Here is a 22,136-nt window from a genome sequence, read left to right as displayed (position 1 = left end):
GTGTTGTGTTGAACACAATGGCCTCTGAAGGCTAACTGGTTTTATATGTATCACGTGCAGACATTGAATTGCGATGGCTATTCATTTTCAGAAATTTGTCGGTCCAACAGTGACTGTCCCGATCAGTTCCGCTGTGTCACCGGTAACTGCGAACCAGGTTTGTTTGGCAATCAGCTTAGAACTCAATTAGTTTCGTATTTTAGTTCATCATCGATTTTTATGTTCACGTTTTTTTTTTCCCTCTCTCTTCTAATTTTTCAGTCGACAGATGCTTCACCAATGCTGAGTGTAATGAAAACCAGATTTGCAAATCGAGCGACAGAGGCTATGACAGTTGTGGAGGTAAGTGAATAGCTGTGAAACTCTCACTCATAATTATTATTCATTTATTATTATTTATTTTCAAACATACTGCTAGCCTCTTTTGAGGCTGTTTCAGGATTGAGGTACATCATGATAGTTCATTTGTAAAATGTCACGAGTTATACAACCACTAACTTTATACTAAACTGATTAGAAAGGAGCCATTAGCCACTGTTGTTATCTCCTTTCTAATGTATCTCATTACAAAGCCCCCATTTTCTCTGCATTTGTTTGCTGATTTACTGAACTAAGCCTTTTGTATGTTGCATCTTGCCATTGTATGCACTTTTTTTTATGCAGCTCGAGATTATGATCATGATTTTCTTTTTTTTTTTTTTTTTTTCCTAGCTCACTATTTAGTTTTTTTTTCCATTCCAAGTGACCTGCTGTGCAGTGTTCTGAAATAACTGCACATAACATAACAGCTTGCTGAGAAAATTCGTGCAAGAGAGGACTTTCAGTTTTGAACAAACCTTCTGGTTTGCTTAATGTCTTCGCATCTTTAGAGACATTTTCTTTGTGACTCTTTGACTTCTAGGTGGTGAAGCACAGAAGAGAAATCAGCTGTTTTGTGTTTGGACAGACACTCCTTTACTTTCTTTTTTTTTTCTAGTCCCACTTTTAAATACACACTGCTCAAGGTGCTATTTTTCACACCTTTTCTTTTTTTTTTTTTCTTAAAAACTTAGGCATGTGCAGCATTTTTCTACATGCCTGCAGCGTTGGTGTGTGACATAAGCAGTGCTCATAAGGTATATTCCTTGGCCCATTTCAGATCCATGCGAGACTGTCCTGTGTGGTAGAAACGCCATCTGCATCTCAAACAAGCACAGTGCCATCTGCCAGTGCCTGGATGGATACGTCGGGGATCCACTGGACCAGAGACAGGGCTGCATCAAGGGTGTGTAATAATACTAATAATAATACTGTCACACTTGTTCTGTGGACACCTGAACCGCCCCATAAGGGATGGGAGTTAAAGTAGAGAGAAAGGCCTTTCAATATTTTGATGCATTTAATTTCACCTTGGTGCTTTACGTTTTCCTTGTACGCTTGCAGCTGACTGCTTCAAACATGAAGACTGCCCAACCAGTAGAGTATGCAGTGACCACAAGTGCGTTGGTAAGTGCGACCTTTGCATTGAGTTCATTTATAATTTTGGTGTTGAGAGCACTATGTAAAAGAAGAAAAGTGGTTGATAAGGCAAGTAAAATGGAACATAAATTGATAAAAATATTAAAACTGATGAGGCGTTGTGTCTACCTTAAAAAAATGAAGTCAACATGCTTGAAAACTGACTCGATGGTACCATACAAAAGTGATTACAACTGTTCATGAATACAATTTTCTGGGGTTTGTGTAATGCTGCTGTAAAATTGCAGCATATGATATACAGTCTACTTTTTGTTCACATTATTTATGCAAGATGACATATTAGTTTTTCTGCAACTGTTGTATTTGTCACACACACTTTAAGAAGAGCCAAGTTTCTCGATTGTGCTCTAGCTATTTCTACCTTGTCACGACATTTAAGGCAGGATTGGCCCATCCATGAGGGTGTCATAGAAACTTGCTTTAAATATAGAGTGTGAGAAATCTAAAAATTTTGAAACAAGCATTCACTGAAAACTTTAGTGGATTCTGTTCTCTCTTTCTTTTTTTTTTAAAGACCCGTGCATAATGAGACGTGGCTGTGGACCAAATGCTGTGTGCGAAGCCAGGAACCATGCTGCCATCTGCCGCTGTCGAGAAGGATATGAAGGCGACCCCGTGAGCGGCTGTCAGCTCATTGATTACTGCTTGAAGCAAAACCCGTGCCATCCAACAGCTATTTGCAAGAACAAATTTGGGGGCGCCACGTGCGAGTGTCCACCAGAGAGGCACATCGGAAACCCCAACAAGGCCCCGGGATGTGAGTTAATGCGCCATCTCGCAATTTGTGCTTTTCAAATGCTGACAAACTGTGATCATGTTGCCTCAGTGATTAAAAAGTACGCCTCTGCTTGCAGAGAATGCAGCGCATATAATTTAGCGCAAGAATGTTAATGATTTAATCCTTCTCTTTTCTTTCTGTGAACAGGTCGTCACCCCAATGAGTGCCCCAACGGCGATTCAGACTGTCCCCCAACTGCAGCCTGTCTCTCAGATGGCGGAGGACCACCAATGTGCAAAAGTAGGTGTGCACGGAAGTAAGCATTTAGATGTGAAACACTTGAGCTTGCTGGGCTAGTTAGTTCCCATTTATTTATTTATTTATTTATTTATTTATTTATTTATTTATTTATTTATTTATTTATTTATTTATTTATTTTTTGTGGTGGTAAACGAAGCCATATGGTATAACAACACAGGTATATGCAGCACTGACAACCTGTACTGGCTGTGAATGCACAGTTGGCATGTATTATTTATTTGTTTTTTCTGTCCACTTAACTTCCGTATTCTCTTTTGGCCACTCTGTAATGGATATGAAAGACACAAACACACTGGATCAATTATGCCAAAATGATAACTCTCTTAATTGGCTCATGATTTATGGAATATATGTAGGCATAATTGCAACAGGCCAACACTAATTCATCTCAGCAGTGGCCTAGCCAAAAATATTTTTCAGAGGTTTACAGAGGTTTTATGCGGCCGCCGGTCCAAAACAAATGGGTGAAAAAACAAGGGCCCAAGGAAGGAGCGGATAGGAGATGGAACGCTCAGAAAATTTCAGGGGGTGTTCTGACACCGAAACATCCTTACCTCCCGGCTCACACCCCTGCATATTATTAGCCTCAGTCGTTGATAACAGCATATCTGCAAAAGAAGGGAGTCTGGGTGCTTTTACTCCCCTCTCCCATCACCACTCTTTCTCTTTCCACTCCATGCGTCTAAATGGATGTGTCAGCACGCTTCTTGGATAAAAGTCACGCTTTCTCTCTTGTCGCAAAAAGTGATTTGTCAACATTAATGCGCAGGTCCCTGTGGCCTTCCGAATACCTGTGGTCCCGACGCCATCTGTCGTGTGGAGAACCACAGGCCCAACTGCTTCTGTCCGCATGGATTCACTGGCCAGCCCTACAACAGTCTTCAGGGATGTACTCGAAGTGAGTGCCCCCCCCCCCCCCCCCCCCCCGTAGACTTCTGTGAACAGTTACTGCACAGCTGTCACGTGTCTGGCTCAGTAGCTATACTTACATCGCGTAATGTTACATCTGTTACAGTCCCTCCCTTCTGTGACGATGACAGGGCTTGTCCAGCACCCATGGTTTGCGAGAAACGCCGGTGCAGACGTGAGTTCTGATCCTTTTTTTCGGAAATAACGCTGCTCAGAATGTTGGCTTTTAAAAGTGTATTGGTGTGCACATTCTAATCTACCAATAGCATAATTGTGTGTGACTCTTGCTTAAGCAACCTGCTTTTATTGATTTTTTTAACTGCGTGCACACATATACATATTTATGTGCTTATGCTCATGTATAATTTTAACTACCACATTTTCCGGTGTTTAGCATGCACCTTTGTATAAGACATACCTCTCATATAGGCTTTTACGCTGCAGTAAAGATGTTTTAAACAGATTTAAAAAGCTTTCAAGGTGTTTGTGCTATGCTTGTGTTTCATCTGGGGACACTGTGCAAAACGGTAAAAAAAAGTGTGTAAAACACACCGTTGTATAGAATGCACGAATAAAGTTTTTTTTTTAAGTGCATCGTATGCATTGTAAAATGGGGTATTACATGCTGTTTGAGACAGATAATAATGCGTCAAAAACAACCAGCCACATTTCATAGCAGTAACCAGAGACCATGACAAAATATATTAGCTTTCACTTCTTTCTGTCAGGATTGTGTGACAGCTGTCATACCACTGAATGCAATTTTTTGCTTCATAGGCCTCACCTTTAGTCGCAGTCATTGCAATGTCTGGCAGGAATTTCGCCATTGTTATAATGCAAGACCTCTTCGTCGTCTGAGTAAAATGCTTTTCCATTTCTGTTTCTTGCAACTTTGTGTTCAGCTCCCTGCTCAACAAGGGAAGAGTGCGCAGCTCGTGAGCTTTGTGTTGAAGGTCACTGCATCCAGGGCTGTTTGCAAGACAAGGACTGCCTCGACAAGGAGATCTGCCTGGACCGAAACTGCATAGGTAAAATATTTTAGACATTATATTCTCAATTCTTTATTTTTCGCATTTTTAAAAAATTCTGTAGGATGGTTCTACAGCTAGAACTAAATAAAATGATAATTAACCCACAAAAAAAACCCTCTCTTTTCGCAGTTGGCTGCCGAAAAGATGAAGACTGTCGCTACAATGAAGCTTGCGTCTTGAACAGCTGCAAAAGTAAGTACAGTTGCAGTATCTCTCCTGGTTACTTGTTTTCCGCGTTCAAGTCATAGAACTTGTTTTCTGGTTTCTTAGGCTGCATGGCCAAACTGAACAGCACATGCCTTTAACCCTTTCTTGTTAATCTGCAGACCCATGTGACAGCCCTACGGCGTGTGGCACCAATGCCGAGTGCCAGGTGATCAACCACAGGACCGAGTGCCTCTGCCCGAATAAATTCACCGGAAACCCGCACATCTCCTGCCAGCGAGGTAGGCAGAAACGACATGTCTCTGTTGCCGCACCGTGTGTTATGAAAACTATGTACTGGGTGCACTCATAATTGCTGAGCAAACCGCATGCATCCATTAACTAGGCCAGCGTGATTCAAATGTCTGTCTAAATGTTATATCTACATGACATTACATGGATAATAAGATTAAACATAAAATGGCATAGACACCTGAAATATGTATTCGGCATGCAGTCTACGTGTGGCCATAGAAATCATTCTCCATATGTGTACAGTTTTCCTGCCAGAAATCATTGGTAACTCTATGGGCAACCAGTGGTAAGAAGTGTTAGCAAAGAAGTTCAAGGTTCTCTGCAACAGATCTGCAATAGCTGCGCACATGAGGTGGTGACAATTTTACGTGAATGTTCTCATTATGCCGGGCGTGACAGGAATAGCTATGAAAACTGTCTGGCATTATTATCTAGAGTTCCAACGACTTGCCTATTTCTGATTCTCCAGTATCAACGTCTTGTCGGACTACAAGCGACTGCGGTGGATACAACTATGCTTGCGTTGAAACGAGGTGTAGAGGTGAGTTCTATCACATAACATTGTGTATTTGCTTACGCAGCTTGACTTTTTTGCTATGAAATTGAATTTGGGCGCTTTCAATGTTTCAACTTTAAATTGCAGTGGAGTGCTCCTCTGATGGTGATTGCGCTTATGGAGAGCGCTGCTTCAACGAGAACTGCTACGGTGAGGGAATACCTTATGCAGCCTTTTAGTTTCTTTTTTCCTCATAGTATTTTTATGTGAGCATTGCTTTTTGTGTCGGACCCACTTCACCCAAAATATGTGTAGCCCTTCGTCAGCATTTAGACAGAGACTGAGACGAGCTATGCCTTTATGATGTTTTCTGAACTATTTTAACAGAAACTTGAGCCCTGATCTATTATTTTTCACTTGGTCATTTCTCCAGCCCTGTGTCGTTCCGACAATGAATGTCAAGAGGGAGAAGTGTGCATTTCAAACAAATGTCAGAGTAAGCATTTTGTTGAATTTCCTTTGTTTACGTATCAGTTGTCATTTTTCAACTTTTTTTGTTATTTATTACATGTGTACATTTTTTTTTTCTTGTCAAGTGCGATCAGTCTCGAATATTTTTTATTTTCCTCTTTCTTGCTTAGTTGGATGTCGGACCAATGAGCAGTGCCTAGACCACCTTGCCTGTGTTAGCAACCAGTGCAGAGGTAAGTTACACACCACGCCAGCATTTCTCCACATCATTTCTACATTGTACATTCTGAATCCTGTCTTGCAATTAATTGAATTAGCTTTTTGAACAAATAACTATCACAAATTTGACTAGGTGAAACCCACACCAAAAGCAGAGTAGTCAAACTGAATCTGTCTTGTATTTGCTTTTAACTATACTGAGCATATTCTCTGGTGTTGTAGATTTTTTGTTATACCAGCGTTCACCATTATTTGCACCTGATTATTAATGCACGGTAATCGAGATTTTTCCACGCCTTTTTCTTTTCGTCCACATTCTTGAGAGGGGAAACTTTGCACTGTTCGGCAATTGTTTTCTCACGGTCAAGAAAATGCCTGCTGTATTTGGGAGAAGACGCCACAGGGCCATAGTCTAGAAATTTTGGTCTCCGGCTTCGTTCATTCTCGGCACCCGTGCTGTTTCATATTTGCGTAAATCCATAAATGCGAAACATGTTTTATTCATTCCTGAACTTTTCTTTTCCCGCTATTAAACCTTCTTCCAAACACTAAACCTGCAGACCCATGCGAAGGCAGTGCTACATGTGGACCCAATGCGGAATGCAAGGTGGTCAACCACCGTGTCGTCTGCTCGTGTCCTGCTACGTTCATCGGCCGTCCTCATGCCAACGTGGCTTGTGTGCGGAAACCAGTTCGCTGCACGCACAACCAGGAATGCACTCCAGGGCATATTTGCTACCTGGGCTACTGCAGAGGTGAGACACATTGGCAGCTTGCCTCAATTCATCCACATTGCCCGCAAAAATTCGAGGCTAAAAACATTTGCTTTTCACTGAGATAAAATGGGGGTGCTTTGGTCAAAGCATCATTTAAGTGATCCTGCTGTGTGTTTATACACTGATGAATCAATTAGCCTCCATCTTTTCAGCCTTTCTTGCTTACAGTGATTGTTCAGTAATTGTTGATGCGACAATCTCTAAACTTGCTATTGATTTACAGTGTCCTGCAGCAGCAACCAAGACTGCGCCTTAAATGAGAGGTGTGTCGAAAATCGATGCCATGTTCAGTGCCATCGTGACCGTGAATGCTTCGACTGGGAAATCTGCGAGCACAACTTCTGCAAAGGTGTGTTCTATGAACTCTGCTTCATAGCACTTTGGCCACCCCATCCCCTTGTGTGGTTGACAATGTTGTGAACCACCGCGTATCATCCGTAATGGCCCTGCCTTTATGTTTTTATGCATTTTTGTGTACTTACAGTTGGCTGCCGTGCTGATACCGACTGTCCTGCTGACCAGTCCTGTATCAAGAACCATTGCATCAGTAAGTGCCACTGAAAGATGTTTCAAACAGGGTGACTTCGTTACGTTGTAGCTTCGCTGTATCCTGGTCGCTGCTGTAATTCTTGGTTTTGTTCTTTCCTGTTCTTACCCTCGAGATTTGGAAAGCTTCTCACGATGTCAGTTATCTCACTTATTACCACATGCTGCTTCTGCAAGTAACGTTTACACTATGGGAATGTACAGTTTCTCAAGATATCTGCTCTACATAATACGTCTCTTTATTTTGCATCTAGTGTTTGCCTTGCATTTCTTCTTCTTGGGGGCACTAATCTATTCCGTTCTGTTCCAGATCCCTGTGAGGCCCCAACAGCATGTGGAACGAATGCCTTGTGTTCAGTTCGAAGCCATCAAGAAATTTGCGCCTGTCCGCCTGGCCTCGTTGGAGATGCGCATCTCGAATGTGTCAGAGGTTAGCAAATTTGAATCTTTTTCTTTCTTTTTTTGCCAGGATCCAACAATATTTATTTCATTTCCTTCATAAGATAATTCTTAATTGCACAAACATGAACAGGCCAGCGTTAATACTTTGCTTGTCTCGTTCTTCAGAGTCAAAGGAGTGCCATACTAATGACGAGTGTGGGCTCGGAGGCTACTGCGAAGCCACAATTTGCAGAGGTGAGTTTGTCTGCAGGGTAACTGAATTCAGGCGCCACATCAGACACTCAGAACCTTTGAAGCGTTCAAATGCTTCACTCTGTTGCTTCCTGTTTCTTTTGAATCTTCAGTTGCGTGCAGTAGTGACAACGAGTGTTTCAACAACGAGCGCTGTGTGGAGGAGAGGTGCAGCCGTGAGTAGCAGAGCTCTTGGCCATTTGTCTGCGTTCGGCAGCTGCTGCAGCGTTGACCTGTATTGAATTCCTTTTTCTTGTTTCGAATTTTAGTGATTTGCACCACTGATGCCTTGTGCCCACGAAACCACATTTGTGAAAGAGGACTGTGTCTTCGTGAGTACTTTCACGTGCTTTCTTTTTTCTTGTTAATAGAAATTCAGTATTGTGATGTGAATGTTTAGCACACTGTTTGCATTCAACTACCTGTTCTCTTTTTCCTGAACAGCCGGCTGCCGGTCAGATCTTGAGTGTCCAACAACAGACACTTGCATCAACCGCCAGTGCATCAGTGAGTGACTGTTCACTGCCTTGACAGTTACGCGAGATATATAACTGTTTTTCTTGTTTACCTTTGGTGATACACTGCAGTCGGAGCCATTCAGTGGAAATGCAAAGGCTTAAGGCATGGCGAAATAGTAAGAGTGTAACAAGCCCCTTACTAGAGACACTTGGCCAAAGATTTGTGCTCTGTTGTTTTAAGGTTTAATTTTGCTATGAGCCTTTCATATTACATGTTACGCTTAGCATTTTGGTTGTTTTAACTATTTGCATTAACTATATCTGATGGGGGGGAGTGGTTCAATTTGACTGTTTCAAAGATATTTCATTTTAAAAGATTTTGCAATGCTTGAAAACATTTTCCAAGTAAATGGCGAAGCTGCCTGAGAGTACTCTATCGTGCAGGCTCAAATGATGTTTTCACATCATCTTTTGCTTCTTTTGTCTAATAAATTTTGACAACCTCCATTCATGCGAAGACAAGTTGCGCTGCTTTACAAATGCCCCTCGTGCACTGCAAACACAGACCCCTGTGCGAGCCCCACGGCATGCGGACCCAACGCCCAGTGCCAGCCAGTGAACCACCGTGCATACTGTACCTGTCGTTCGGGCTACACTGGTGACCCCCATGTGGAATGCACCAAGGTGGAGTGCGTCATAGACTCTGACTGTGGCGTTGGAAAGATCTGCCAGAACTACAGGTGCATTGGTGAGTGCTTGCCTTAACTTAATTCCCATTTGGTTTTCACTAAAGGTTATATGGGAGTGTGGTACGTGTTGTTCATCTGACTGACAACATGCACTGCAGTGAAGCTGTACACTGATGGATACTGCTCTGATGTATTCCTACCTATAGCAGGAAACTAAGAGCGAAACGTTTTGTTGATAAGTGAAGATTTATGCTTTGTCATCTTTGTCATTTTTACAGGACTAATACAAGCGGGTCACTTAGTTCACTCTCATCCTGGAATTTTATGTATGCTAAATGAATGCATAGCAATATTACATACTATGCAAGTCTTAACAGTCAAGCTGTAATGTTTCCTCTGAGATCAGAAAGTGTTGAATTTGTACTGCTTTTGAGTCGTAGACTTTTGCCATAAACTAGTTTATTTTGGCCTTATGGCAAGAGCAAAAATATAGACATTTTTCATTTGTTTGGGTTGTTTTCACAGTTGAAATTGCTTCACGTGCTTTTTTGGCATAATGTGTCACACTGATCAGAAGTGCATGTTATTACTGTGAAAGATAGCGAGTATAACTAGCACTTGTGTTAGCATAGGATGACACACCTAACTCAATTACTTGCAGAGGGCTGCCGGTCAGATGTCAGTTGTCCCGATGACAAGACGTGCATCAGTCGCCAATGCCAGAACCCCTGCCAGTTTGTCGGAGCCTGCGGTCTGAATGCACTCTGCAAGACACTCAATCACCGTCTCGCGTGCACATGCCCACCGCAGACTTTGGGAGACCCCTACACCGAGTGCTTGACAGGTTTGTACATACATGTATAGTGACTTGATTGAACTGTTGTGTTTTATTCCACGGTACATATAGTTATATAACGTCTCCTTTTGCCTACAATGAAAATCTGTTTGTTATCCTAGATCCTGACATCTGCAGCAGGGAAAATGACTGCGGTCCTGAGAGGACGTGCGATAATGGGCGATGCATAAGTAAGTGCTTCGCATCAGCTTTTTTTTTTCAAGGCTCTTGTTGCACTTATAAGAACAGCTGCTCATTTTGCAAAAGAAAAATAAAAAATCTGGTGTTTCCAAATTTTAACATGGCAAGAGAGTGCTGTAGGAATCATTACATGCTGGGTTTATCCTGGAAACCTTGCATTTATTGAGAAAGTTTGCAGGTTAACATGTGATATAAATTAACATGACAAACATTATTTCAGTGAAGGAGGGTGCAGCTCAGATTTTTTTCACATATGTGGGTCTTGCATGGTGCTCAATTCCGAGACATAAAATTTACTGCAAAACATACTCATGACAAGTCATGGATATGTATACTGATTTATTTTACTGCTTACTATGCAATTATACTAACATCGCTTCATATGATTATGAATAAAAACTGCACTGTTGAAGGAACTTTTATTCAATAATCTTATGTACAAAAGACAAACATACATATATTTCTATAAACAGAAAACAGAAATAATTCTAAAGGCATGATAAATAGCGAGGAAACAAAGAAATCCTATTTAGATGTCATCTTGTTTACTTAATCTTCTTTTTTTTTTTTATTGTGCCAGTGAAAAATTTGCACAAGGGAAGCATGCAGTCAGCGAAAATCATTCTTAAAAAAATATTGTTGATTAAAAAAAAACGGCTTGCCCAGTCTTTACCTAGATAGCATTTTATCTTAATTTTATTCAAAACATGAGATTTCATGGATAAATAGGTTCATATTTGTCTTGTCTTACACTATAGCTCTTCTTACTCGTGCTCCTTTCTCACTTCTCTAGCCAAAGTGGAATGCACCAATGACAATGAATGTGCTCTCGGAAAAGTCTGCGAGTCACACCGGTGCTTTGGTAAGAAAAACTATTTGCTCTGGCTTTACGTTCATTTGCGAGCTGTGCAAAACAAGTAGTTTAATTAGAGATTGTTACGTTCAGTTACATTCAGTCTTGTTGTTTTCTTTTATCAATGTATAAAATCAATTCCTGCAGTCAAGACAGTCAGTTAAAAAAAGGCTCTGGAATTAAGAAATTTGCCTTTTTATTTATTGTGCCAACACATTCGTGAGAATTTAGACTTTATATTCTATTTGCAGATCTTTTTTTTTTTTTTTTTTTTTTTTTCATTTAGGCATTCACGCAGGTTGCTAAGTAAATTTGTGCTTTAGGAAAGGTTAAAATATAATGGTGATGGCTGTTTTGAATATAAAACACCACCACAGTATATACTGTGGTGGGGTTTTATATCACTGACATATTGAATATGTCAGTAATCCATTTATTTATTTATTGTACACCTCAAATGCCCCAGTACGGGGTATTGCATGAGGGGAATACATGGCAACACAGAAAATCAAAAATTAATTACAAAGATTAAATAAGATGATGCAAATAAGGAAATAAGATGATGCATGAAAATAAATTTCCTGATCAACGATTTCAGTGCAGCCTTTCATTCTAGCGTATCTAATGAGTGCTTTATTATGTACTGCTCTCATGAAATGTTTCGTTTTCTGTTCTTACAGATGGTTGCCGTGGCGACCATAATTGCCCCATCAACCAGGGCTGCCACCAGGGCCAGTGCCAGAACCCATGCAACATTCGGGGAGCTTGTGGCATCCATGCTGACTGTGTACCTGAACACCACCGTCCTCACTGCTTCTGCCCAGCAGGATTCAATGGAAACCCTCAGTTTGAATGCAAGAAAAGTAAGGGAACGTGCTGTTCGTGTGAAATGATCGGCGTTTGCCGCCTGGTTTTAGTAGTTGATCGATAGTAGTGCACCAATTGAGTGTCACTATATAATGACTGTTAGCATAATCACCGATAGCTTCCCGATTAAGTTTGAAGCTCTGACCTGTTCTTGTATGTAATAATTGGCACTGTGATGCTTTGTAATGTTTTACCCAAGGATAATGTTTTACTTTACCTCTTAAGTACGAGTTGTGTCCACTACTTTGCATAACAGAACTGTGCTAGTCGTAGAACTGTTTGTTCGTTTTTACGTAGTTAGAGAAAAACTAAAAACAATGAACATGTAACTTTAATTAGATACTTATTTGTAAATTTTTTACCTTTCTTCTCTTCGGGCATGCACTGAAAGCACTTTTCAAATTTACGTCCTTCTTTTTTACTGTTGTTAGAGACTCCCGTACAAATCTGTGGCAGTGTGTCTGAAATTGTAGATGTGAAATGGACCGGAATACGCATAGCCAGGTTAAAAACTAGTAAACCTAACAATGCTGTAAACTAGTGCGTATGATTTCAGTATAAAAAAGCACCAGCGTTGGTTTTAGTTTCGATACTGACTGGTGACTCTTTTCTTCAGGTCAAGGTTGCCGTGTAAATGAAGAATGCCTGCCTGGTCTCATCTGCCTTCGGGGCCAGTGCTCTCGTGAGTTTTAAACTCTGTGGAAAATGCCACACGTTTGTTGAATCCCGTTCCCTTTTCTGATATTGTCTGATCCCCAACATATTGTCCTAACTCCATTTTGCTTCTTACAGCCTCCGACTTCTGTGCGTCTGACAATGACTGCAACCGGGGCGAAATCTGTGACAACACCAGATGCATCGGTGAGACTTGTTCACCTCAATTTTTCAAGCAGCCCAGTTTATATTCATTTTATTTTACAAGCAAACAATTGTGGTTTGGTACAGCTTTTTGTAAATATTGCAGGGTGTATAGAAACCTGACTTTTGACATACTGTTGTGATAAATCATCAAAATGAGCAAAATGAGGATGATGATAATGGCCCCGCTGCAGTGGCTCAGTGCTTACGGCATTCGATTGTTGACCCCAAGGACTGGGAATCAAATCCCGGCCACAGCAGCTGCTTTGCAATGGAGGCAAAAAGCAAGATGTATTTGTGCCGTGCGATGAGTGCATGTTAAAGAATACAGGTGTTAAAAATTTCAGAAGCCCTCCATTACGGAGTCCCTCAATGCCCGAGACACTCTGGGACGTTAAACAGTAACAAGCATTGTTTTTTAGAACTGGCAAAATGTTCCACAAAGCAGCATTTATAGCTGCTATATTAAAAACTTTGTCCGTGCTACGCACTGAGCACCTAACAGTAGCACAGAGTGATACTGTTGACAATTTCGGCATTCTAACACGCTGACGACATTATACCCACCTCGTTTAGAATACAAGGGGTGCTGCTTGACCAATCGTGGTGTTGCCGTACCGCAATATATCCACACGTGCCATTTTTCCTCTATCTTCAGCTGGGTGCCGAACGCACAGTGACTGTGATTTCTTCTTGGAGTGCCGAGACAAGTTCTGCCAGGACCCTTGCCGACCGGGTGTCTGCGGTGTCAATGCGCACTGCCAGGCCATTAGCCACTCCCCCGAGTGCCGGTGCCCGCCGAACTTTGAGGGTGATGCCAAGGTTCACTGCAGGGAAGGTCAGTGTGCCCCTCAGCCTTTGCGCCTTATCTAACGGTGTGTCATATCTAATGATCTGCCTGCTAGTAGATTCTGCGGGAAGACGATGCTGTCGACATAGCGAGTTTAGTTTAGTGAGAATATGTAATATAGATTTTCACTGTATGATAGAATTACAGTGCCAATAACTGACAGAAAGGTCCTATAGGAACTGAAAATGCAAATTTGGTTGTTTTTCTCTGTCCTCCGCAGTGTCGGTTGAATGCCACACAGACAAGGATTGTGGACTCGAGAAGATTTGCATCAGCAACCGCTGCATTGGTGAGAAATTACTTTTTGTATTTCAATGTCAATATTTGTTATATCAGTAGAAAATGCGTGTACACTCACAAAGTTTTTCTGTGCATAGGTTTTAAAACTTGTTGCATTTATACATTTTTTTTAAATTCTGGCTATATGCGTACAAGCATACAAGAGGACATCGCTTATGCAGGAAAGGTTTTGCTCGAATTGCCACATTTGACAACTTCTTTGTTTTCTTCGTGATGCTGGAATTCTACTTGTCTTATATTGCTGCAGGTATGGTGCAGCCTTTTCACTGTGCTGTAACTGAACCGCTTTTAATGTTTCTTAAGTACTCGCACAAGACTTTATACATGGTTAATTGTTGGGATCGGATCACTAAACCAGCTATATGAACCTAATAAAGTTGTCTACAACTCCATTTTTGTTTCTTTAATTCTTAAAGTTTTATTTTTAGGACTTATAATTTAGTCAAGGTCACATCTCAGAAATGAACTGGATGCACCTTTATTACTGAGATGACACTAGACAGCATTTCCTATCTCATACTGTAAACTCAGTCACGACATTTAACAGTGAAAAAAGAAAGTGAATGGGTTGCCACGTTGCCCAGATTCTGTCATTTAATGTTTGGCAGGAGTCTGCTTTCTGAGTTTAGGAAAATTTTTAGCAGGTCAGTTTCAATGATGCCAAACTTAAAGCTACTTTTTATCAATGGACATAATAGATGGACTCGTAGATGGACTAGTAGAATACCAGCACAGTAGAATTTACCTCTTTTTTTTTTTTTACCACCCCTTTTTATACAGTGCTCGGTAACAATCTCTAATACTACCTACCCTTCTCGCTTTGCTTTCCCAGTTGGTTGCCGCAATGACGAGCACTGCCCGTACGACAAGGCCTGTGTGGAGGGTGCCTGCCGCAACCCATGCTACCAGCGGGGAAGCTGTGGGGTCAACGCCCTCTGCCGGCCGCAGAACCACCGGGCCACTTGCACTTGCCCAAGGGACAAAGTGGGCGATCCCAGGGTTCACTGCACCGTGCTGCTGCCGAATACATCTCTGGTGCACGTCGAGTGCAGCACAGATGAGCCCTGTCCCGACGGATACATATGCCGCAACAGCATTTGCATCCGTGAGTAGAATAAGCCGCACTGTTTTACCCCTTGAATGAGCCCTGCTTCTTACAAGTGCAATTTCAAGGAGTGTCAGCGAAGCTGAGACTACATCGACCTCTTGCCACCTATTGTCATGTGAAGCAGTGTGGTTCCGCATTTTGCCATTCTTACAGCTGTGAGTTCTCCAGCCTGAGAATAAAAAATGTAAAATCGAAGAAGGCACACATTACAGTGCCTCCTTTTAATATTATGCACGCATGCAGGTAAAAAAAATTAGCGTTTGGATGTGCCCCTCTGCCAACTGCAGCCCTGACTTTCACTTCACTTCGTAGGATTTACTAGGACAGAGCTAACTAGTGTGTGGAGAGCTTAATTGAATCAAACATCATCATACTTGGAACATTCAGTACCTAAATCAGATGTTCAATATATCTTTATAGTTACAAGTATTATTCGTGAACTTTGATTCTAATGGAGCTTTGAGTAGAGGAGCAAATAAATTATAGCAGGTTGCTACGATCTTATGCACCTGCATCACATATAAATCATTTTTTGAGCCCAATTAAACTTGCTTTACAGTGACTGGATGTTCTTCCGATTCTGCTTGCAACCCTGGAGAAATCTGTGAAAGGAGGAAGTGTGTTGGTGAGTCCATCTCCTTCCCTAAAAAGAACACCAAACATATGCATATTTATGTGTCTTAGTTGCGAGGATATAGAGCACCATTTATTTGGTATGCAGCATTGAGTAAGCGCAGAAGCATCATCACCCCTTTTTCTCCCATCTTCCCTTTCACTTAGTTGGATGCCGTAGTGACTCCGACTGTACGTTTGACAAGGCCTGCGTGAACACACAGTGTGTCAACCCGTGCATCATTCAAAACTCCTGTGGCCGGCATACCTACTGTCGCCCAGTAGTCCACCGACCACACTGCACCTGTAAGCCTGGCTACGAGGGAAATCCCTATGACTTCTGCACCAAGAGTGAGTGTTGTGTTAGGTTAGGTTAGCCCACCTTCAGTATACCCCATCCATTACTTTTGCTGAACACTGAATTGACCTTCGTCTTGCACCACCACCTGCATTTTTCCAGTTGAAACCAGGCCACCACCAGAGTGCATACACGACCGGGACTGCTATATTGGCAAAATTTGTGAATCACACTACTGCATCGGTGAGTGCAAAATTTTGGACAATGGTGGAGCAAGTTTAACTGCTCGTGTAGTTAGGCTGCTCCTATGCACATCGGTCGAGCTGTAGTTCACTGTGGATTTGGTTTTGTGGGGTTTAACGTCCCAAAGCAACTCAGGCTATGAGAGACGCCGTAGTGAAAGACTACGGAAATTTCGACCACCTGGGGTTCTTTAACGTGCACTGACATCGCACAGCACACGGACACCTTCCTTTTCGCCTCCACCGAAAAGCGGCCGCCGAGGCCGGGATTCGATCCCGCATCCTTGGGAACAGTAGTCGAGTGCCGTAACCACTGCGCCACCCCGGCGGGGTAGTTCACTGTGGAATTACTGAGGAAGAGTTGGTCAATAAAATGCTTCTGTTAACTCAGCCATTTTTGCACGAAGACAGGCCTATATTAGCATTCTTTCCTTGCACAGATAAAAGGCTCAAAGCAGTGAGATGTAGTTCCCCTCTTTGATTTAAAGGATTGTTTAAGTGCATTTTGAACATTATTGGTCATTTTCTGAAGTGCCTGTTTTTTTCGTACCAAGTTTTGTTATACAAACAGACTTTCTCTATAAGAAATGCTGGGGAGTCATGGTAACTATCTCCCCCACCTTGCACTTTTTTTTTCTTGCTAAATTGTCATGAAGCTCTCACACGTCCTTTCAGCTGTCCATTTTACTTTTACTCTGGCCTAGCACCCTGAAGGAAAAATTTGGTTAGGACAGTAATTCTTCGTTGTAATGTTGGTTTTGGTTTAGTTTGTGGTGTTTAATGTCCCAAAGTGACTCAGGCTATGAGAGATGCTTTAGTGGAGGACTCCGGAAATTTCGACCAGCTGAGGTTCTTTAACGTGCACTGACATCGCACAGCACACGGGCACCTTGCCTTTCGCTTTTATCGAAAAGTGACCGCCAAAGCCGGGATTCGATCCCGCATCCTTGAGAACAGTAGTCGAGTGCTGTAACCACTGCACCACCTCGACAGGTCGTTATAATGTTGAACACCATGCTCTTTTGCACCTTGCCGAACAGAGGGCTGCCGTAGCGACGACAACTGTCCCTTCGAGCAGGCCTGCATTGGCCGTCAGTGTCGAGATCCCTGCACTCCGGGTATCTGTGGCAAGAATGCCAGGTGCCTCCCAACCAGCCACAAGCCAGTCTGTGCGTGCCCATCAGGACTCGGCGGTGACCCCAACATTGAGTGTGCTGTGTGTAAGTGTACAGTTTTTTTTTATTTGAGCCCTTGACCCTTTTAACGTAATTAGCATTTTAGTGAGTGCAGCTATTTTCACTAGCATCTCACGATTCAGGAAGTTGGATTTGAGTCGCTTCGTTCTGTTTTAATGCAACGCTTCTAGCTTTGCACCTTTAAAACTTCTGTTAAGGCTTAGCATATACATACCGCAGCAGTTAAATCTCGTTACAAGAGACACTGTTACAAGAGACACTGTTACAAGAGACACTCGGTTATAAGAGACATTTCAAAATGGTTTGGTTGGTTTTCCTATGTCTGCCATGTTAACAACATTGCATACAAGAGACATGGTTACAAGAGACACTCGGTTACTAAGGACAACTTTTTCAGGTCCGTGGAGTAAATTCTTCACTATTTAGAAGAGACACAACCCCGGTGTGCTCATGCAATGCATATGGAACGTACCAACTCGTACATGATGCACTTCAGCTTCCCTTAGCTAAATTCTGTTGCATATCAGTGTCCTTCTTGTTGTGTATGTCAGGAACTGAGGAGTGCTTCCCGATGATTGGAAAGTCAAAACGCTACGAAGCAAATCAAAATGCATGAATGACATCCAGCATTTTTAACTCCTCACTGTTAAAATTTGATCACAAGATGAAAGCTTAGAATCTTGATGTCTTTCTCTTTGTGAATCATCTGAGGGTGACAAGCGTGTAAGAGTGCCTCAAAGGTATTAGAGCAACAGGAAGGCTTGCAAAGTGAAGTGCTTTACCTCCAGAATTTGGGAAGCAATACACTCTGCACTCACAAAAATACATATACTAGTATGAATAACTTCTTTAAGCTTTTCTGAACAATTTCCTGTTAATGCGCGCGAATGCATTTATGTACTGAGGTTCAGTAAACTGATCAACACAGTGATTTTAGAATTTTTGGTTATAAGAGACCTTGCTTACAAGAGACATGTTTTTAGGGTCCCTTGTGTGTCTCTTGTAACGAGGTTTTACTGAGTCCCAGCCTTTTCGGTTGTTGCTTATTTTTGTTTTCACAGCGTGGTCTTCTTTTTGATAAGCAAAATGGCGTGTGGTAAAAAAATGACTGTGCTGCATTATGCCATAAGGCTTCTTACTCGTGTACCACTGACCTATGGTCAGAGAATGTCTGAAATATATATCTGGCCTACTAGAATTTTCTGCCCAGCTAAGAGGCACAAATTGCTATTCAAGCCCCCTTTTAAGCCTCTGGTCTGCTTTGTGCTTTCAGCACGGCAAGAGTTCTGCTACCACGACAGCGACTGTCCCATCGGCCGCATCTGTGAGAAGGGATCTTGCGTTGATGCCTGCCGCACGGACGATGCCTGTGCTTACGACAAGGCTTGCATCCGCAACCGCTGTCAGAACCCCTGCAGCTTCCCGGGTGTGTGCGGCAGCAACACTGACTGCCGCGCTGCAAACCACCGCCCTGTTTGCTTGTGCCTGCCGGGACTGACCGGAGATCCCAAGGTCCACTGTGCTGAATGTGAGTCCCTGCATTTTGCTGAAGCGCTTAATTTACATTGACACTGACAAGAGTCAGATGGTCAGATTTAAAGGTGATTAGGAAATTAGGAAACAAACTCGAGTTAATCGGCGCTTCCGAGCTGAAACCAAGAAGAGGAAGTGAACTCAGATATAACGTGGTAATGAAAACATATAACCAGTGATCTTTTAGATTAACTGAGTGGATTCGAAGAGGAAGAAAATGTAGCCAGAGGCAGTAGCAGCAAGTAAAGTTGGTGGATCAGGTTAGCAAGTTTCCTAGCAAAATGTGGTCATGTCTGGTATAGGTTGTAATGCGGAGAATATTACATTATGCTTGAACAAGCTGTATCTCGAACTGATATGTATCAGTTAGCGATACAGTTAACCTGCAGCAGATGCTCATAACTTGGCTCTAGATGCCGACAGTGAAGAATACATTTTTAGTGGTGTGCAAATATTAGAAATTTCCAATAAGAATTGAATATTTTCGTTATTTGATTAGTATTCTTATTAAATAAACTGATATCCGAAATTTTTTGAACATTCCCGACAGTGTGCGCAAAGTGAAGCATTTGACAAAATCGGGAGGGAAAAAACCATTCTCACTACAGTTTTATCACAAATGCAGACAACCATTGTGCAGGTGTCCGTGAGATAAAATTACTGTGATGTAAATGATTTTTGGCAGTTTTTTCGGGCTCATTCGATAATTTGATAATTCGAGCTTTCGGTCAATTTGGACATTTTGTCTAGTCTCTTGAAAGTAGGATTAATGAGAGTTTGTTATATTCATCGGCAATATGACAGCTACACTCAGTTTCTTGCAGGTCCTTCCAGTACAAAATTTTATACTGGATTTTTTCAGTAGGGTACACTTCTGTGCAGCTCGTTTAATTTTATTTGCAAATACTGTGTCAATTCTGAAATAAATAAGGCAGGCAATATTTGGTATAACAATTTTTCATTCTTTTTTTCTCTGATTAGATATTCAGTATCTAATTCGAGATTCAAAGGCATTTTTTTCCATATTCGTATTCAATTTGCATTTTAAAAATTTCGATATTTGCACACCCCTAGACATTTGACAGCGTGAAATTGCTGGCAGGCAAGAGTCACACTACGTTAAGGCGGAAGGGAGTGATGTTAACAGCGTTAGTTTTACTAGTTTACTTCAGCGTAACTCCTCTTTCCATTTCAGTGAGGGAAGAAGGTTGCAAGCGAGACAGTGAATGCCCCTTCAGACAGGTCTGCGAGGATGGATGCTGTATCGGTAAGTCTGTCTTGTGATGGCTACTATAATCAACTTAGCTAGGCTCTATTCTACACCTGTGTAGGGACATATCTTGTTGGGCTCAGAAGTTTCTGCTTTAATATGCATCTATGCAGTGTTTGTCAAAGGTCGTATCCTATTGTAGGCTGAGGAAGCTGACATGTGAGGCCCCTCTGGTTGTGATGTAGGCAAAAATATGGGAGTCTTAAGTCAAGCACTCACATTCTACCTTGCTTACCTTTACATCCTTTAAAGCTTTCACTAGTCCTTTGTCCGTCATGCACAGCCTAAGGTGCAGCTGAGCGGACATTTTTTTTTAAACTTGGATTTGTCTAGCCATGTTTCGTCCCAAGTTTGAAGCACCTTGCCAAATTTATCATTTTCTAGATGGCTGTCGCTCGGATGACCAGTGCCTTCCCAGTGAGTCCTGCCACCATGGAAAGTGTGAGAACCTGTGCCATGTTCCCGGAACCTGTGGCATCAATGCACTCTGTGTCATTGCTGCCCACCGTCCTGTCTGTTCGTGCGAGAGGGGCTTCTTTGGCGACCCAAAGATTGAGTGCAGGCCAGGTATGTGCATATGAGTAATACATATATATTTATTTATAATGAACATTTCTAATGAACATTTCATTCGAATTTCTAATGAATATTTCTGATATTTCTAATGAACAGCATATACCCATATGCTGTTCATTAGAATATCAGCCTGCCTATTTCCTTACTGATAGGGGCAGTACCTGTTGGAAGCGGCAGCAAGTTAACAATACGAACATTGAAAATTTGTCTAAGGGATAGTGAAATTTTGCCTATGAGATGATGTGGAAACCTAACGACGCAAAAAGGCTGCGAGTGTAGTCGGCAGTCTTCTTGTCAGACTATCTGCCGTACAGCCATCCTCCATTTAGTTTGTCATCATACACCCTGGCTCAGTTGGCAATGGTTATTCAAGACAATGCTGCGAGCGTTATGAATCTAAAAGTACCACAGTGTGTTGTGCTGTCAAAGAAGCATGTTAGCACTGTTTGTCTGTACGTAAAGTGAACTGTAAATAACCATTGTGCACAAGGCAATATACATCTTCCGTGCCTAGCATCCTCCACGGCCAGACTATCAGTGGCAACAACAAGTGCATCAACTTAAAATTCGGCTCCAGTTGTCAAGCATTGTATTTTTGTCTCTTCTTGCAGTTCCAGTGGAACCCGCCAAGGAGTGCCATGTCGACACTGACTGCGCCCTTCGTCATGTCTGTGAAGGCCACAAGTGTATCTGTAAGTGCAGCTGATATTTGCAGAGATTAAAAAGTGTACATTGGGTACGTAAAAAATTTGTGCAGGCATGATAAGTCTGTAGGCCTAAAAATCAATATGCAGAAGACTAAGGTAATGTTCAACAGCCTCAGGAAGGAACAGCAATTTACAATAAGTAGCAAAGCATTGGAAGTGTTAGGCGAATATGCTTAGGACCGGTAATAAATGCAGGTCCAGAGCACGAAAGGAAAATAACTAGGAGAATAATATTAAGATGAAGCGCATTTGGCAAGTACTCGCAGATTATGACTAGCAGCTTACTCGTATTGCTCAGGAAGAAAATATATAACAGTTGCATGCCTATGGGGCTGAAACACGGAGACTAATAAAAAGAGTTCTATTTAAGTTGAGGTCAGTGCAGAGGGCTATGGAACGAAAAATTGCAGGTGTAACTTTAAAAAACCAGAAGCATGTAAAGTGGGTGAAAGAAATTACTTGAGTTACTGACATTTTAGTCGAAATCAAGAAGAAACGGGGATGGGCAGGACGTGTAGTGTGAAGATAGGATAACTGATGGTCTCTACGAGTAACCAATTGGATTCCAAGGGAAGAAAAGTGTAGC

At 42.0% G+C, this 22,136-nt stretch overlaps 1 protein-coding gene and 1 long non-coding RNA gene across 2 annotated transcripts in view; one reads left to right on the top strand and one right to left on the bottom strand.

Moving 5' to 3' along the window:
• Window positions 1–22,136, bottom strand: part of LOC146197016 (uncharacterized) — a 64,297-nt gene that overhangs the window by 3,983 nt on the left and 38,178 nt on the right. Inside the window, exon 4 of the long non-coding RNA XR_014706159.1 lies at window positions 13,426–13,685. This is a non-coding gene — a long non-coding RNA (uncharacterized LOC146197016). The remainder of the gene's footprint in view (window positions 1–13,425; window positions 13,686–22,136) is intronic.
• Window positions 1–22,136, top strand: part of LOC146197018 (uncharacterized) — a 330,602-nt gene that overhangs the window by 281,180 nt on the left and 27,286 nt on the right. Inside the window, exons 53-93 of the mRNA XM_084598725.1 lie at window positions 92–157; window positions 262–342; window positions 1,139–1,264; window positions 1,423–1,485; window positions 2,033–2,275; window positions 2,444–2,536; window positions 3,327–3,455; window positions 3,573–3,641; window positions 4,369–4,494; window positions 4,627–4,689; window positions 4,824–4,943; window positions 5,426–5,497; window positions 5,600–5,662; window positions 5,886–5,948; window positions 6,094–6,156; window positions 6,703–6,897; window positions 7,142–7,267; window positions 7,403–7,465; window positions 7,775–7,894; window positions 8,032–8,100; window positions 8,211–8,273; window positions 8,367–8,429; window positions 8,542–8,604; window positions 9,121–9,303; window positions 9,906–10,088; window positions 10,202–10,270; window positions 11,074–11,142; window positions 11,814–11,996; window positions 12,617–12,682; window positions 12,793–12,861; window positions 13,517–13,696; window positions 13,929–13,997; window positions 14,841–15,113; window positions 15,676–15,741; window positions 15,897–16,079; window positions 16,189–16,269; window positions 17,309–17,488; window positions 18,738–18,992; window positions 20,193–20,264; window positions 20,652–20,834; window positions 21,455–21,535. Of these exons, the coding sequence (XP_084454851.1) occupies window positions 92–157; window positions 262–342; window positions 1,139–1,264; window positions 1,423–1,485; window positions 2,033–2,275; window positions 2,444–2,536; window positions 3,327–3,455; window positions 3,573–3,641; window positions 4,369–4,494; window positions 4,627–4,689; window positions 4,824–4,943; window positions 5,426–5,497; window positions 5,600–5,662; window positions 5,886–5,948; window positions 6,094–6,156; window positions 6,703–6,897; window positions 7,142–7,267; window positions 7,403–7,465; window positions 7,775–7,894; window positions 8,032–8,100; window positions 8,211–8,273; window positions 8,367–8,429; window positions 8,542–8,604; window positions 9,121–9,303; window positions 9,906–10,088; window positions 10,202–10,270; window positions 11,074–11,142; window positions 11,814–11,996; window positions 12,617–12,682; window positions 12,793–12,861; window positions 13,517–13,696; window positions 13,929–13,997; window positions 14,841–15,113; window positions 15,676–15,741; window positions 15,897–16,079; window positions 16,189–16,269; window positions 17,309–17,488; window positions 18,738–18,992; window positions 20,193–20,264; window positions 20,652–20,834; window positions 21,455–21,535 (4,647 nt within the window). The remainder of the gene's footprint in view (window positions 1–91; window positions 158–261; window positions 343–1,138; window positions 1,265–1,422; window positions 1,486–2,032; window positions 2,276–2,443; window positions 2,537–3,326; window positions 3,456–3,572; window positions 3,642–4,368; window positions 4,495–4,626; window positions 4,690–4,823; window positions 4,944–5,425; window positions 5,498–5,599; window positions 5,663–5,885; window positions 5,949–6,093; window positions 6,157–6,702; window positions 6,898–7,141; window positions 7,268–7,402; window positions 7,466–7,774; window positions 7,895–8,031; window positions 8,101–8,210; window positions 8,274–8,366; window positions 8,430–8,541; window positions 8,605–9,120; window positions 9,304–9,905; window positions 10,089–10,201; window positions 10,271–11,073; window positions 11,143–11,813; window positions 11,997–12,616; window positions 12,683–12,792; window positions 12,862–13,516; window positions 13,697–13,928; window positions 13,998–14,840; window positions 15,114–15,675; window positions 15,742–15,896; window positions 16,080–16,188; window positions 16,270–17,308; window positions 17,489–18,737; window positions 18,993–20,192; window positions 20,265–20,651; window positions 20,835–21,454; window positions 21,536–22,136) is intronic.

This window comes from Amblyomma maculatum, chromosome 3 (genome assembly GCF_055883805.1).
Source record: "Amblyomma maculatum isolate TAMU_Amacu chromosome 3, ASM5588380v1, whole genome shotgun sequence".
Taxonomy (NCBI): domain Eukaryota; kingdom Metazoa; phylum Arthropoda; class Arachnida; order Ixodida; family Ixodidae; genus Amblyomma; species Amblyomma maculatum.
Note: the sequence above shows the minus strand (reverse complement) of the source record. Positions and strands in the feature narration are given on the sequence as shown.